Here is an 18,524-nt window from a genome sequence, read left to right on the forward strand (position 1 = left end):
GAGAGTGAGAGCAGTGCGAGTATAAGTGGTTGGGGAATGGCTGGGAGAAGAAGAGATGAGAGGAGGGAGGAAGAGATCAGTAGGGCGGAAGTAGTGGAAGCGATGAAGAATATTAAGTTGGGAAAGGCCCCAGGAATTGATGGAGTGTGTGGTGAAATGCTTAGGTATGGGGGTGAGATTGTTGTGGAGTGGATATGGAAGTTGTGTAGTTTGGCTTGGGATGAGGGAAGGGTTCCAGAGGACTGGAAATCAGGTATAATTGTTCCTTTATACAAAGGAAAAGGAGAGAGAGAAGTATATGGTAACCATAGGAGTATTTGCCTACTTAGTGTGACTGGAAAAATATATGGTAGAATACTCATTGATAGGGTTAGGCATATGACAAAGGAGCTAGTTGGAGAAGAACAAAGGGGATTTAGGAAGGGAAAAAGGTGTGTAGATCAGATATTTGTTCTAAGATGTTTAGTGGAGAAGTATCTAGAGAAGGGAACGAAAGTGTATGCTGCTTTCATGGACTTGGAGAAAGCTTATGACAGAATAGATAGGCAAGGTATGTGGAAGGTATTAAGAATATATGGAGTGGAGGGGAAATTGTTGAGTGCTGTGAAGAGTATGTACGAGGGAGCTAGGGTTACGGTGCGAGTGGATGGTGAGCTGAGTGAGTTCTTTGATCTCAATGTGGGACTGAAACAGGGTTGTGTGATGTCTCCATGGCTGTTTAATATATACAACGATGGGGTTGTAAAGGAGGTGCAGGGTAGGGCAGTGGATGTGGGGGTGGCTCTAATGAATGACGGTGAGATTTGGAAGTTTCCGGTGTTGCTGTTTGCTGATGATACAGTACTGTTGAGTGAAGATGAATGGGAGTTGCAAAGGTTTGGTGAATAAAATTGGGACAGTGTGTAGGAGGAGGAATCTGAAAATTAATGTAAACAAAAGTAAAGTTATGGTGTTTGAGAGGAATGAACTCACAGAGTGTGCAGTGAGGGTGGATGGTGAGGATATGGAGAATGTGAGTGCATTCAAGTACTTGGGTAGTGTGATGAGTAAGGATGGAACTTTGGGGGATGAAGTGCGTGAAAGGGTACAGCAGGGAAGGAAGGTTGTTGGTACACTGTAAGCAGTGATGAGAAGTAGGGAGGTGAGTATAGAAGTTAAGAAGTCACTGCATGATAGTATTGTGATCCCTACCCTGACGTATGGAAGTGAGGCATGGATCTTGTAAGAGGGGAACAAGTCAAGAGAGCAGTGGAAATGAGTTACTTGAGAGGAGCACGTGGAGTGACAGGTTGACGAATGAAGAAGTGAAGGAACGCTGTGGGGTGGATGTGGATGTGGTTGAGAAGATTAGGAGAAATACACTGAGGTGGTTTGGACATGTGAAGAGAATGGAGAATGAAAAACTGACTAAGAGGGTGTATGTAGGTGAGGTGGAGGGATTGAGAGGGAGAGGTAGACCGAGGATGAGGTGGAGGGATGGAGTTGAGAGGTATATGAGGGAGGGGGGGGGGTGAGTTGGGGGGAGGGTAGTCAAATGGTGGGTGACAGAGCGACTTGGAGGCGTTTTGTCTGCGGCCACCCTTTGCGGGATTAGGGTGTCGGGCTATAGATAGATAGATAGATAAATGTGAGGTGGTGTTTGGAAGGAAGAGAAGACGGAGGGGGGTGCAAGGAACAGCGTGGTGGACTGAAGAGGTGAGACAGGCTGCGGCACAAAAGAAGGAAGCATACAATGAATGGATGAGAAATAGGGGTGTGGAAGAAGTTGAGAGGCGGAAGAGAGAGTTATATGTAGAAAGAAAGAGAGAGGTGAAAAGATTAGTAAGAGAGAGTAAGAAGAGAGTGGATGAGGAATTTGGAAGGAATTTGAGTGTAAAGTGGAGGGAAAGTAAGAAAATGTTCAGGAAAGAGGTGAAAAGAGTAAGACAGGGTGGAAGTGAGGTTAGCAGGGGAGTGAAAGATAAAAATGGTAGATTACTAGTGGAGAAGGGAGAAAAAGTGAGCAGATGGAGAGAACACTTTCAGGAATTGTTGAACATAGAGGATGGAAGTAATGCTAGTATAAGTGGCTGGGGAATGGCTGGGAGGAGGAGGGATGTGAGAAGACAAGAAGAAATCAGTAGGATAGAAGTTGTGGAAGCACTGAAGAAAGTTAAATCGGAGAAAGCCCCAGGAATTGATGGAGTGTGTGGTGAAATGCTGAAGCATGGGGGAGAGATAGTAGTAGAATGGATGTGGAAGATGTGCAGATTGGCCTGGGAGGAAGGTAGAGTCCCAGAGGATTGGAAGTCAGGTATAATTATTCCCTTGTACAAAGGAAAAGGGGAAAAAGAAGTGTGTGGTAATCATAGGGGCATTTGTCTTCTTAGTATAATAGGAAAAGTGTATGGTAGGATACTTATTGACAGAGTTAGAGAAAGAATAGAGAAATTAGTTGGAGAAGAATAGGGAGGCTTTAGAAAGGGAAGAGGTTGTGTAGATCAGATATTCATTCTTAGAACTTTAGTGGAAAAGTTTCTAGAGAAGGGAAAGAAGTTGTATGCGGCTTTCATGGATATGGAGAAAGCATATGACAGGGTGGATAGACAAGGATTGTGGAAAGTGTTAAGAATATATGGAGTAGATGGGAAGTTGTTGAATGCTGTGAAGAGTATGTACGATGGTGCGAAGGCTGCAGTGCGTGTGGATGGTGAACTAAGTGAATTTTTCTCTTTGAAAGTTGGGTTGAAACATGGATGTGTCATGTCTCCATGGTTGTTCAATCTTTACATGGATGGGGTAATAAAAGAGGTACAAGGTAGGGTAGTGGATGTTGGAGTGGCCCTGGTGAGAGAGGATAGTGTTTGGAAACTCCCTGAACTGTTGTTTGCAGATGATACTGTGTTGTTGAGTGAAGACGAAGGGGAGTTGCAAGGCTTGGTGGATGAGTTTGGGAGAGTGTGTAAGAAACGGAATCTAAAGATGAATGTAGGGAAGAGTAAAGTGATGGTCTTTGAAAGAGGTGAAGTCAGTGAATGTACGGCGAGGTTGGATGGGGAGGAACTGGAAAATGTGAGTACATTTAAGTACTTGGGTAGTGTGATGAGTAAGGATGGAGGTTTGGAGGGTGAAGTGCTTGAAAGGGTACAGCAGGGAAGAAAGGTTGCTGGTTCTTTGAAAGCAGTGATAAGAAACAGGGAAGTGAGCACGGAAGTGAAAAAGTTCCTAAATGACAGTATTGTGATACCAACTCTAACGTACGGAAGTGAAGCTTGGACATTGTTGGATGAACACAAGTCAAGAGTGAGAGCAGTGGAAATGAGTTATTTAAGAGGAGCCTGTGGAGTCACATGGAGAGACAGGCTGACGAATGAGGATATAAAGGAGCATTGTGGTGTGGATGTGGATGTGATAGGAAGCGTTATGAGGAACACACTGAGGTGGTTTGGCCATGTGGAGAGGATGGAGGGTGAAAGACTGACGAAGAGAGTGTATGTGAATGAGGTGGAGGGGGGAAGAGGGAGGGGGAGGCCGAGGATGAGATGGAGGGATGGGGTGGAGAGGTATATGAGAGAGGGGTGTGTGAGTTGGGAGCAGGGCAGTGAGATGGTGGGGGACAGGGCGACTTGGAGGTGATTTGTTTGTGGCAACCCCAAACGGGATTGAGGCGTCTGGCAATAGATAGATAGATAGAACTGACGTGCTACAGGAGAGAGACGCTTGGGTGGATTGTGTTTATTTAGATTTGGAGAACGCCTTCGACAAGGTGCCTCATAAGAGGCTGATGTGGAAACTAGAGCATATAGGAAGACTGAAGGGGAACCTCCTGGAATGGATGAGACTTTTTGAGAGACAGACAAACGAGGACAGTAATAAAGGATAGGATGTCTGGATGGAGGGAAGTAACAAGTGGAGTCCCACAAGGCTCGGTGTTGGTGCCAGTAATGTTCCTGATTTACGTAAATGATGTGGTAGATGGAGCGAACAGCTATGCAAGTCTGTTTGCTGATGATGCAAAGATCTTGAGGAAGGTAGAGGTTGAGGAGGATTGTAAAATGCTGCAGGAGGATCCGGATAGGATACATGGTTGGAGCCGGATGTGGGAAATTAAGTTCAACGCAAAGAAATATTGGAAATGGGTAAAAGTACCAAGAGGCCATCACTGAATTATTTGATGGGTAATGAACCAATCACAAAAGCTAGAGAAGAGAAAGATTTCGGAGTGCTGGTCCAGGATAGTTTGTCACCTGAAAAGCATATTAACAAGATAGTTAGAGAGATGTATAAACTTTTGACTAACATAAGAGTAGCATTTCATTATATGGATGAGATGATGATGAAAAAATTGATAGTGGCCATGATCCACCCCAGGTAAGTTATATGCAGCAGTAGTGTGGTCCCCACACAAAAAGAATGATATAAACAAGACTGAGAGAATAAAAAGAACAGCAACGAAGATGGTCCCCAGTCTGGCAGATTTGTCATAGAGTGAGAGGCTGGAAAGGCTGGATTTGCCTTCCTTAGAGGAAAGGAGAAAGAGGGGCGACATGATTGCAGTGTTCAGGATCATGATGGGAGTAGATAAAATTGACAAAGAAGATCTGTTTGTATGGGATAAGAGAGTAACAAGAGGACGTGGAATGAAATTAAAGAAGCCAAGCTGCGTGAAGGATATCAAGAAATATAGTTTTCCTTATAGATGTATAGACCTGTGGAATAGCCTGGACAAAAAGATCGTCCAGTCTAAAAACTTAAACGAGTTTAAAGCAAAATTTGACTTACTGGGAAACAGAGATGGAACCCCGTGAGCGTAGCTCATTTCCTGTATATCACAATTAGGTAAATACACACACACACACATGCACTCTCTCTCTCTCTCTCTCTCTCTAAGTATGTGTGAGTGTGTATTCTTACCTAACTGCATCTTTACAGGAATAAGTCAAGTTCGTACTGTCCCGTGTTTTGACCCATTTTTATCATACATATCCTTAAATTTACGAATAGTTTTGGCACACACCATTTCATTCAGTAGTGCATTCCAATGATCAATTGCTCTATTTGGGAAACCAGATTTCCTTACATCTTCATCACCTCTCTTTTTATGCAGTTTTTTGCAGTCCCCTCTTGCTATTGCTTCCCCACACGTTATATACTCATTTATGTCTACAGTATTTTCTCTTTTCCTATGATCCATTTATATGGCATAAATATGTCTCCTCTTTTCCTTCTCTCTTGTAATGTTGATAGGTTTAATTTTTCTAGTCTTACATCATAGCTTAGATCCCTTAGGCTTGGTGCCCATCTTGTGGCAACTGTTTGCACCTTTTCAGTCTTATCTAAGTGCTTTTACAAACGTGGATTCTAGGCTACTGATGCATACGCCAGGGTTGGTCTAATGCAGTGTTTCCCAAGCTGGGGGGCATTTAAGATTACTGGGGGGGGGGGGGACAAGGTAATCAATGTTCAACATAGGGCTAGGCCATTCAAACGCATACAGGGTATTCCCAAAGATATTTATGAATAAGAAACTGATAGGAAACCTTCACAACCATCATTTCGAGCAACCACATGTAATGTTACCGTAACATATGATCATCAGTCTGTTGTAATCCTTGCAGGCAGAGTTGTTAATTTCGCTTAATATTGAAAATGACATGCAGTGTGCTCTATCTAAATCTGCTCTAAGAATCAAGTTGCTCGCAGAGAAGAAACAATGCCAATCTTCCCACTAACTTTCCTTCTATCCAAGTGTTCAGCAGCTTAAGTCAATTAAATATTGCAAAAGTGCATCCAGGTTTAATGTTTTTTTATTTTCTTTTTCATAGAAATGAAAAATAATAAACTTATGTTTTTGCATCCAGGTTTAATGCTATTTGTTTTTGTTTTTATTCAGAGGAATAAAAATTTATAGACATATGAGCTTTGTTTTCATTATTAATCCTACAAGTATCTCTAGCATCCACTCACTTGATGTAGTGCTGCCTACTTCTTCCTTAGCCTTTATCATTCTTTTTCTGTGCCAGCCCTCCTCTCTTCCAATTTCTTCCACCTTTCCTGTCACTTCTTATTGCATTTCTTTCCTTTACAGTGGCTTTACATTGAGTGACAAGCAAAATGGTTTCCTGTACGCCAAGAAACCATTTACAACACTGGATGGTAACCATATAACCAAACCATACGTGCTACCTATGTGTCAACAAAGTGGGTTGGTGGAGGGTTAGTGTCCCTCCCCGTAAAACAAATAACTCGAAGTCAAATGGCCACCCCTTACGGGATTATCGCGCCTGGTGATAGATAGATTGTCTTAAGCATACATATGGAATGGATCAAAACACCATTGTTTAGGCATCAGATGGGAGGGGGTAGAGGTGGCATCAAGAATACAGTCCTGACCAGAGGGAGGCACAGTGCTAAAAAAGTTGGGAGCCCCTCGTCTAATGAATGAGTGCAGGCATGGGGCGCAGTGCTAGAAAAGTTGGGAACCCCTCATCTAATGAATGAGTGCAAGCATGCATGCGCCAAGCATGAGAGAGGGAAGGAAAGTTAGCATTACAGACACGTAGTGACATTAAAAGTGAGTGACAGATAAACAGATGCATATGCATGAGAGAGAGAGAGAGAGAGCATGCGTGTGTGTGTGTGCAGAAGGTATGAAGTGTAAGGAGGATAAGTTAGAGGGTGAGAACGTTGCATCATTAGTAATTATGAGATCAAGGTTGGGTTCGGCAGGCGTGGTAAAGAGTGTGAAGGCTTCAGGCAAAGAGACAGATGCTGGGGAGGTACAGGATGATCATTATGACTCTGGTGCTAATTGTACTGTCCATCAGTGATGGGCATCAGCACTGGACTGGCAACCTAATTTTCCAGAATTCCCTCATACTGTAGAATTGGAAGAAGGTTGTGGTGATTCACAGCACTGCACTCAGAACTCCAAATGAAGGATATAATCACAATAAATAAGAAAAAGTATCAGCAAATTATTAATAACAATGGGCCAGGTGACGGTTTGGACGGTTCTTGGGCATAACTTCAGGAAGGACTGGATGCAAACAGCACCCACTGACCTGGCAACACTGTGCCAGTGTGTCCAAACATCAGGGTGAGTGGGCTGCATCACAGATGCTGGCAGCATACAAGTACACTCCGTCATTCTAGTCTTTTGGATACTTTTTAAAAATACATATTGAGTTTGAGTTTATTGTAACCCAACATCTAAATATTATGTTGACTGGTGGTATTTTTAGTATACAAGTATTGGTGAGAAATAAGGTTATATAGTACTGTACTATACAAAGCTGATGGAGGAATGAGTTAATACAGTTAACAAGCCTGCAAAAGAAATGCCATGTGAACTTCACCTCCTTTATTCAAAAAAGCTTTGTGAATTAAGTATACTGTATTCTACTGTTCTATTTTTTCCTTTTTTTAAGTTTAGGAATGATTTAGTGAGTGTTAAGTGGAGTGTTTTGGCTATACATGATTTATGGTTCTAAGCAAGGCCTTGGGAATACAACCCTCATTTAAGTTGCAACATGGCTGTACCAAAACAGGTCTCCCTCGTTGTACGATGTTTCATTTTACAGTACAGTATTTCGCATTTACGATCGTTCTTCTTTAGTACCAATCGTTTGTTTTACGATTGAGCTCCCCCGCATTTATGACTGGTAATGTGGAGAAATCCCGCGCTCACAGGTAGATCATCTGAGAGTTGCGTGGCATACCCATCCCACGCACACAGTTTCCTGTGCTTCCGCCAACCAAGCATCACTGGTTCCGAGACAATTCGCCTTCAAGTCAATTCTCCGTCAGACAATTCGCCCTCAAAACATGGACAATTCCCTGTCAGGACAATTCACATTCTGGACAATTCCCTGTCATTCTATAAATGTACTTATTATTAATTAATCAATACATTAATACTGTAGCTGTATTTCAGGGGGATCCATCAAAATCTATGTTCAATAGCACATGCTTTGGATATTAATTATTAGTTGCACCTTTAGTCAATAATTAACTTGTTTCTTCCTCGCTGCAGTTGCTTTTGAATTATATTCTAGCGTCACCCATAGCTGTCTTCATAAATGACGACGAATTATCTTGTTACTTTTGTGACGGCGAATTGACTTGACGGCCAATTGTCCCAAAACCAGATCACTGCCCAGTCTCACCCACACACTTGTTCACCTTACAACCTCCGTGTGTCTGTGTGCATCAGTGCCCAGGAAACTGTATTACTGTACTATTTTTCCTGTTCTTCATACTGTATTTTTTGTTGTTTATGCTATTTCATGTCTTTATGTTTGCAAATGTACATTCATATGTGATTCAGATGCATTACCATACATAAAGCATCATTACTATTGCATATTAGATCACTTGTATGGGTGTAAGGATTCTTATATACGAGTCCAGGAATGCATCCCTACTTTTCCCATTAAACCTTAAGTTTGCTATACGACATTTTGGTATAAGACTGCCTTTCTAGGAATGCATAACGATCGTAAAGTGAGGAAGACCTGTAAATCCATTCCATGCTACTAAAGCTGCTTGCATGAGGATGCACTGTACTGCTTGAGTCATTTTCTATTCAGTTACACTAAATACAATGAGTCCTTGATATACAAAAGGGATGGCTCAGTGGGTTAGAGCGCTCCGCTCTGAACGAAGGGTCGGAGGATCGAATCCACCCAAGGGTCATTGGTAGACATCAGGAAGGGCATCTGGTCATAAAATGCTACACGCTCCAGTCCAAAGTCCTCTACCCAGGGGCAACACCTTAGCCCTTCGGGGATACTTGGCGTAAAACCAAATTATTATTATTTTTTTTTTATAGGGACCAAAAAAAAAAAACTTTCATAATTTGAAATTTCATATATCGGAACAATTTTCCCCATTGAAATATACATATAAATGGGCCCCTATTAAGAAGTAAGAAATACCTGTATACAATTGTAGAGAAGGAGGTGGCCATATTCTTGTACATCGTTCCCAATGTTGGAAACAGCAAGGCCTAAAGCATGCCCAATCTCCGAGACTCCCTGCCCCTCCTCATGGGGTCTTATAATTTCCAATTTCCTTTCCAGAATTAGAGTACGGTGCTGCTGCTTCTTTGTAGCGGGCTCTCCCAGTGCTGGAGATGATGCAGGGCACTTGGGAGGCATGGCAAAACAATACAAAAAGGTGAAGGGCTGCAAAAATATCCTCACGTACAACAAGGCTGTGAGGAGAGGAGGGACGTGAACTTAACTGAGAAGTGCGCGAAAATTTGTTTACCAGAGAGGGGTTAGTTCGTTTTCTCTTGGCAAGCGAGTGCGGCGCTATGCACCGCGCCCATTTTGAATTTTTCATACAGTATTCCATTAACTCCGTCATGGCTGCTGGCCATGAACAACACTTCACTGTTTAGGTGTCAGTGACATTGAGTTAGGACATTATAAAAAACTGCAAACAATTACGGGAAGGGAACGAAGGTCACTGGTGTGTGTACAAGACCCTACTCTACCATCCTATCAGTCAGGCATTCTCATCACTCCAGATATATTCGCCGATGTTTACATGCTTATGTTACATGCGCCCTAATTTTGAGTAAGTTTCTTTCAGCAAGAGAACATAATTTACTATCTATCTATAGCCCGACGCCCTAATCCCGCAAAGGGTGGCCGCAGACAAAACGCCTCCAAGTCACTCTGTCACCCACCATTAGACTCCCCTCCCCCCAACTCACCCCCCCCTCCCTCATATACCTCTCAACTCCATCCCTCCACCTCATCCTCGGTCTACCCCTCCCTCTCCCTCCCTCCACCTCACCTACATACACCCTCTTAGTCAGTCTTTCATTCTCCATCCTCTCCACATGTCCAAACCACCTCAGTGTATTTCTACTAATCTTTTCAACCACATCCACATCTACCCCACAACGTTCCTTCACTTCTTCATTCGTCAACCTGTCCCTCCATGTCACTCCACATGCTCCTCTCAAGTAACTCATTTCCACTGCTCTCACTCTTGACTTGTTCCCCTCTTGCAAGGTCCACGCCTCGCTTCCATATGTCAGGGTAGGGATCACAATACCATCATGCAGTGACTTCTTAACTTCCATACTCACCTCCCTATTTCTCATCACTGCTTTCAGTGTGCCAACAACCTTCCTTCCCTGCTGTACCCTTTCACGTACTTCATCCCCCAAAGTTCCATCCTTACTCATCACACTACCCAAGTACTTGAATGCACTCACATTCTCCATATCCTCACCATCCAACCTCACTGCACACTCTGTGACTTCATTCCTCTCAAACACCATAACTTTTTGTTTACATTAACTTTCAGCTTCCTCCTCCTACACACTGTCCCAAATTCATTCACCAAACCTTGCAACTCCCATTCATCTTCACTCAACAATACTGTATCATCAGCAAACAGCAACACCGGAAGCTTCCAAATCTCACCCTCATTCATTAGGGCCACCCCCACGTCCACTGCCCTACCTTGTACCTCCTTTACGACCCCATCCATATATATATTAAACAGCCATGGAGACATTACACACCCCTGTTTCAGTCCCACATTGAGATCAAAGAACTCACTCAGCTCACCATCCACTCGCACCGTAGCCCTAGCTCCCTCGTACATACTCTTCACAGCACTCAACAATTTCCCCTCCACTCCATATATTCTTAATACCTTCCACATACCTTTCCTATCTATTCTGTCATAAGCTTTCTCCAAGTCCATGAAGGCAGCGTACACTTTCCTTCCCTTCTCTAGATACTTCTCCACTAAACATCTTAGAACAAATATCTGATCTACACACCCTTTTCCCTTCCTAAATCCCCCTTGTTCTTCTCCAACTAGCTCCTCTGTCATATGCCTAACCCTATCAATGAGTATTCTACCATATATTTTACCAGTCACACTAAGAAGGCAAATACCCCTATGGTTACCACATACTTCTCTCTCCCCTTTTCCTTTGTACAGAGGAACAATTATACCTGATTTCCAGTCCTCTGGAACCCTTCCCTCTTCCCAAGCCAATCTACACAACTTCCATATCCACTCCACAACAATCTCACCCCCATACCTAAGCATTTCACCACACACTCCATCAATTCCTGGGGCCTTTCCCAGCTTAATCTTCTTCATCGCTTCCACTACTTCCGACCTACTGATCTCTTCCTCCCTCCTCTCATCTCTTCTTCTCCCAGCCATTCCCCAACCACTTATACTCACACTGCTCTCACTCTCTACATTCAACAAATCCTCAAAGTACTCCTTCCATCTCCTCAATTTCTCTCTCTTCTCCACCAACAATCTATTATTCCTATCTTTCACTCCCCTACTATTTCCCCTTTCACACTGCCTTACTTTCTTTACCTCCTTCCAAAACAATTTCTTACTCTCCCTCCATTTCACACTCAGATTCCTCCCAAACTCTTCATCCACTTTCTTCTTACTCTCCTTCACCAGTCTCTTAACCTCCCTTCTCCTGCTCACATATACCTCTCTCTTCTCTCTCTCATCTTCTCCCCTACCTCTACTCGCCAACCATTCACCATATGCCTTCTTCTTTTGTTCCACAGCTCGTTTCACCTCATCATTCCACCATGCTGTCCCTTGCACACCCTTGCATCTCCTCCTCACTCCACAAACCGCCTCACACGCTGCGCTTATCTCTTCCGTGAATATCTTACATACGTCTTCCACCCCTTCCATCTGCTCTAGCTCATACCTTCCCAATCTTTCTTCCACTATGCTCTTATACTCTGTCCTCTTCTCACTATCTTGCAATTTCTCCACTCTTCTCACAGGAGCTGCTTCCTCCTGTCTTCCCCTTCGCCTCCTCAACCACTTTCTTTGCAGCTCTACCTTGGCCATCACTAAGTGATGGTCCGAGACTCCATTCCCCCACCCTCTCCACACCCTTGCATCCAACACTTGTCTTCTCATTCGCTCATCCACACACACGTAGTCTATCATTGCCTTTCGTTCAACAAGTTCACCATCCATCCTCCTCATTACTCTCCATGTATACCGGTGGATCATCTTATGACGAAAGTAGGTGTTGGCTATTGCCAACCCCTTACCAGCACAGATGTCCACCAAAGCACTACCATTCCCATCTACTTCCGCTGGCACACCCCACTGACCAACCACTCCATCCACTCGTACATTCCCAACTTTGCCATTCATGTCTCCAATCAACAGCACTCTCTCGCTCCTCTCAAACTTGTCCATACATGCTTCTACTCTCGCCCAAAACTCATCTTTCACTCTTGCCTCTCGATCCTCTGTTGGAGCATACACACATACAATCGCCCATGCTTGTATACCTACTTTCATCCTCACCCATACAATCCTTGCACCCACTGTTCCATACTCTCTTATATTCTCCTTCCACTTCTTGCTTATCATCAGACATACTCCCTCTCTTGCCCTCTCATTCTCACTGACTCCCGCACATATGCCTACACCGTATTCCCATTCTCTCATCCTTTCACCTTTCCATTTAGTTTCAGTCAATCCACATATATCCACTTTTGCATCCTCAAGCACCTGGACAATCTCTCTCTCTTTCACTTCATCATTCACTCCTCTCACATTCCACGTTCCTACTCTCAGAATGTCCTTTGTCCGTCCCTTAGTCGTCAACGTATGGTCCGTCCGGGTCCGAGGCGCTTTATTTGCTTTTTTAGTTAGTTCTTTTTACGGGGTGGGGCACTAACCCACCACCAACCCTTTTAGTCGCCTCGTACGACAAGCAGGGATACTGGGGGAGTATTCTTGAAACCCCCCCACCCTCAAAATAGTCAGAAAAATATAGAAGACAAACTAGAGGAATATGAACTGAATTGGTAAGGTATTTAGGCTGTATGCTTACATGAAAGTTATGGGTTTTACAATTTTAAGAGACGATATGGAACAAAAATGTTTGCTAATCAGAAAAAAATTACTCTTTCATCCCACATATTCTCGTAGGTTAGCATTCAGTTCCACATTCTTCGTTCGGTATCACTCTTCCCAATATATTTCAGACAGACTGGGCACAGTTATTTCTGCTCCAAAGAGTTAGTGTACATTCACTGCTCATTCTTTCGTTTGCTCTCATGTGTATGTGTGAAAGAGAGAGGACTGATACAAACAATAATGTATTTCATTATCACTTTCATAGCTGCTGGCCCTGAAGAACGCCTTACTGTACTGGTGTCAGTGACGTTGAGTTAGGGTGAGCTAAAAAACGCTGCGAGCAATTATGGGAAGGGAACGAGGGTCACTGGTGTGTTTACATGACCCTACTCTACCATTTCAAGCAGTCTGGCATTCACAGTTCACTTCGTCCCAGATGTTTTCGGCCGATGTATACATGCTGATGTAACACGCATCCTAATTTTATTAATTCTTACACGAATCACAGCAAATCACAGGATGAGTTTAGAAAAAAAAGAAAAAAAAGACAGGTGTGCCAGACGAGTCTTTTCACATATGTAAGGAAAAGAAATTGATTCTAGAACTTTGAAAAAATGGTCCCAAGGCTGACCATGGGAGCATGCAAATATATGAACCCACAGCCACTGAGGGGGCTAAACATACGTTTTACTTTAAGCAGTAAAAGCACCTTACCAAATCAGTTCTTCCTGATAGTCTGTTATATTTTTCAGATAATTTCTGGGTTGGTAAATACAGTACACGTTTCTTATTAAATCTGTTTCCCCATCATTTTTAGCTGTTCTGGTATGGCAACTCTTGTTTAGTTCGTTAACATAATAGCAGAAAGAACTGTTCTTCTCTAAGTGTTTAACTAAACCTGGCCTAACTGAGCTTATCTGTACCTAATAATTTTAACCTAACCTAACCTCCAGTTGGGAAATTGGGAAACGATATCCACCTTTAAGCATGTTGAGTTTCTTCCACTGCGCTGGAAACGATCGTAGGGGAAAGTGACGATAACAACAGAGAGGAAATTTTTCAGCAAGAAAAAGTAATTTGCCAAACTGACAGTTGTCAGAAAATTACAGAAACAAGCTGGAGGATTATGAATTGAACTGGTAAGGTCTTTCTGCTCCTTCAAGTGTACAATGAAAGACAAGTATCTTCCCAAAGTCTGACGAATATAGCGGGGAAAAATCGAACCATTTGAAACACGCACTAGTAGAAACAGGGTTTTCATTGTATATTGCCTGGTGTAAATTTTCTTCAGACTGAACTGGGAAGATAGTTGTGTCTTTCACTGTACATTTACCAGTATAGAAATCAATCTAACAGTACTTGTGTTTTGTTTCTACCAGATTAACCCCTTAACCGCGGGGCGTCACTTTCGTGACGCTTGGGAGCAAGGGATCACACCGCGGGGCGTCACTGTTTATGATTCTGTGTTATTTTGAATTAGCCCGGGCTTTCAAGTGGTGGCTTGTATCATCTATCAGTACTGCCAATGTCCAACACTAGTCAGCACTCCTAATCTCATCTGTACTCCCATCCATTGTTGACAATTTAGCCATTTCTCCCAGTTCTTGACTCCCCTCCCTACCTCCCGTCCATTACCCTATCCTCTCGCCTGCCCAGCCATGCTACGCTAAGTAAATCTTCCCTGGAATTTTTCACTGACTTCATCCATTGAAATAAGCCCTATGCCCTATTCTTATACTAAATAATATATACAAGAAAGAAATAAGGTAAGTGAGAGTGCCATACACCTAAAATTGGCTAATTATCACCTGACAACACCTCACGTGCACTCGTTCGCTAATTTTCGCTGTTTATTTCCCCTTGAAATATGCCGTATAATCTATTTTCGTAATAAAAATATATATAAGAAAGGAAGGGAGAAGCCTAAGTGATATTTACATTCACCTGGAACTACCTAATTTATTATGTATTGTCTTGGTTTCCTGCCAATCATTTCATTGCTATATATTAGCAGATCTCACAAGGCTGAAGTTGGCAGTATTGCACACACACTAGCCAGACGGCAGGAGGCCACCACTATCAGTTCACTGTCATCTTTCAAGGTGAAAGTATGTTGGATTCGCTCCTGCTAACTTTCGCCGTTTTTTACCCCCATGCAAAGGGTCCTGTGACCTTTATCCCCTACTAAACCTCGTGTGGAAATAGCTAAAGGCCTGACAATTGAAAGAGAGTGACTACGATCTTTCTGTTGAGTAAAACAGTGCAAGTGGAATTGTAAATAATGTGTAAACAGCAAGTGAAAGCAATGAATGTAAATATAAGTGAACAGTGGAAAATAGTTTTATAAGTTACTTCAAGTGACAGTGCATAACACAGTGTAAATAAAATAGAAATGGAAATAATGTAAATAAAATAGAGAACGTAAATAGAAATGTAAATGAGTAGTATTATAAGAATATGAGTATATATACTAGGAGTAATGAAAGTGAAAGTTTCACTCTAGCATGTATGAATACTATGAGTTATGAGAGTGAAGGTGAAAGTGACATTCACTCTCAATGCTAGTATACAGGATGAGAAAGTGAATGCTACGTATTTTACTGAAAGAAAACCCTACAGTGACAATAAACTACTATTGCTGAAGGAAACTTATGGATAAAGGCTGTAGATATATATAAGTGTTATATAGTAATAGAAATATAAACTGTGAGTGTTTTTATGAATAATAAATGACACCACCAGCGGCGAACGATTGGAAGTGGGATGGTCATACGCCCTCGTAATTTTCATTGCTTTCACAGTTTTCTTTTTTTTTTTTGAAGTATGGATTCCAAACTATTTAAGAATCATAGAATAGTGTTTCTGGTGATAATATCACGCTGTGGTAATCATATTATGAGCTGTCGGGAAGTGTAAAGTGGAGACTTCGTTACCCAACTTCAGAGATTTCCACAAGTCCTACGGTACTTGACGAAGGCTCAACGAACACCCCAGGAGAAAGCTGAAGGTATGTGGCATAAGCATATGTGATTTTAATATTCTAGGACTAATGCATGATTTTTGGCAAATATTTTTAGAGAGTCTGTGAGAGCGCGTATATGCCCGCGGGAGCCGCAAGTCAAGCAAAACAAGCCCACGGTTTAAGGGTTAATCATGATTTCAGACCATTCAGGCACTTCTTCACATCATATAGTCTGGATAACTGGGATATCTTTGCATTTCCTTTCATATCAAGTATCGATTTTCGTAAAATTGACAAATTTTCGTACAGTGGAATTTGTCCTATATTAATCGATTTCGTACCATCGAAAATTCGTACTTCGGGTTTTCGTATTTCGAGGACTCACTGTATTTACAGTACAAGAAGGCGGAGGGTATGGTGGATGAACGTGCGAGGAAGAGGGATAAGGAAGTTGGTGAGGCTATGGGTCTAACAAGTGACCGAGCTGACTGGATGAACTTTGTGCAGAGAAGTGTACAACCAGTGATTTGGCACCCCTTTCTAACATGACAGTGTTCAGATTGACTCTATCAGATAGGTATATGTGAAGCTACAGAATGTGGTGAAATCTGGGGGGGCCTATCTGATGGAGCCAGAATTCTGTGGGCTTGAACGATGAATGAATGGAGGCATGGCCCACTGAACTAGGCAAACTTAGGCTGTCGGGACGTTGATACTCCTCACCCTGCCCTACGGTGTGAAAGGAGGCCTGGATCATGATGATGATGATGATGATAAAATACTAAATGCCAAAATACCAACTACCAAATGACACAGTGTGAAAGTAATACAGAGGGTTGTGTTGGCAGATGCAGATCTTATGTACTATGGAAAAACAGATGAACAATACATTAAAAAAAGAGTGGGAAGAGGAGTGTTTGAGTTAGTCAGAAAGGTGTGTGAGGAAAGGTAATCTGGAGGCGCTTCAGTCAGAGCCATCCTCTGAGCAAGGTGTTGGAGATGATGATGATGATGAAAATACCAATCAGCTTGGGACATACCGAGTTGTTGTGATCATTTCAGATAACACTGGAGCCTCCTCCATGAAGCTTAATTTATCCATTGTACATCAGCCTTCCTATGCCACCCACAATGCACAGCCAAGAGTGGTTGACTAACCGGCTGGAGTTACACCAAGCCTCCTATGCCACCCAGAATATACAGCCAAGAGGTGATGACTAACCGGCACTGTGGGGACATTAGGTGGTGGTGGCTGGTTATGAAGGCAATGGAGATACACCAGGTCATTCTCCAGGGTAATCTTGGCTGAGCGTGGACGACTGAGGGAGGCACGGGTGAGACGACCTGCATGTTCTTGGACGGCTACCACACCACTTTCTAGCAGCCTCCTTATTGGCTCACCCATCTGACGCAGCTCCTCAATCTGTGGAAGGTGATACTTCATTATTACACTAGTGGTAGGTGATGGAAACCATCACCCATTCCCTTGATGTAAAGCCACCTACTTCTTCCTTCCCTTTTATTCTCCGTCTCCTCTCCTCTCCTCTCCTTTTCCTCCCATCCTTACTGTTACTTTTCATTACTCTTCTTTCAACTTCAGGTGGGTCTACACTGGGTGACAAATCTAATGTTTTATAATACCCAGGATGCCACATGCAATACTGTGTACACCATATAACCAAACAACAGGGTAATGTTGATTCTACTGTGATTCCTCGTCATGAATTCGCCACATTGTGTTTTTATACAAATTCATGACATTATATTATTATGGGAACTCAAGAACATAACCGAAACCCAGTGTAGTTCACTCAGCTAACCGTCCTGTGACAGCACTCCAGTTGGAAGACATTTTCAAAACATCTGTCATTGTTTCAGGAGTGGCTGCCTTTAATGCACGACCTTGGTACATTGGTGAGTGAATTATTGTGTATAGTAACCCCTCTAAGACCTTGATGCCCAAGACCCGAACACCCAAAGTCCTGGACATTTTGGGCTTTGGTCCATTAGTCCAAGTCTCGGATATTCCCTAAGGTATCCGGACAAAAAGCCATCTAGACAAATGTCCGAAACAATCCGGGACACCAAAAAAAAAAAAAAAAAAAAAAAAAAAAAAAAAACTGATATGTGTTCATCCCTATACTAAATTTGTCGTGCAGTGAGGAACAGTTGTGTTCTGGTGTGTAGTTCCGGTGACATACGCTAGAGCGCCCCTGCATTCTCCCCATTTCCCGTCTACCCACTGTCGTGACTGCACGCTCGTCGCCATAGCTGCCCACATGCTCGCTTTTGTTAATAAACAGTGAATAAACTGCAATTACTCAGGGCTCTGTCCTATCGCCAACTCTCTTCCTTTTATTCATCAATAACCTTCTAAGCTGTACATCTAACCCTATCCACTCATACGCTGATGACTCCACCCTTCACCATTCTATTTGGTTCCCACAATGCCCATCTCAGCAGTTACTTCAAGAAACAAGGGATGAGGCTATGGCACACCTAATGTCTGACTTGGCTCGTATCTCTGACTGGGGTTAAAATAATATTGTTGTTTTTAATGCATCAAAGACTCAGCTCTTACACCTATCAACCCGATAAAATCTTCCCCAGGTGTACCCACTAATGTTTAATAATATTCAGCTTCATCCTGCATCATCTTTGAACATGCTTGGGGTTTCATTTA

At 42.7% G+C, this 18,524-nt stretch overlaps 1 protein-coding gene across 1 annotated transcript in view; it reads right to left on the reverse strand.

The window, feature by feature from the left end:
* The window catches only part of LOC145393103 (uncharacterized), a 163,959-nt gene that overhangs the window by 49,058 nt on the left and 96,377 nt on the right, over nt 1–18,524 (reverse strand). Inside the window, exon 4 of the mRNA XM_080267412.1 lies at nt 17,064–17,264. Within this exon, the coding sequence (XP_080123538.1) occupies nt 17,064–17,264 (201 nt within the window). The remainder of the gene's footprint in view (nt 1–17,063; nt 17,265–18,524) is intronic.

The sequence above is a fragment of the Coenobita brevimanus genome, chromosome 3 (genome assembly GCF_032717465.1).
Source record: "Coenobita brevimanus isolate Jiangsu-jjx chromosome 3, ASM3271746v2, whole genome shotgun sequence".
NCBI classification, from domain to species: Eukaryota; Metazoa; Arthropoda; class Malacostraca; order Decapoda; family Coenobitidae; genus Coenobita; species Coenobita brevimanus.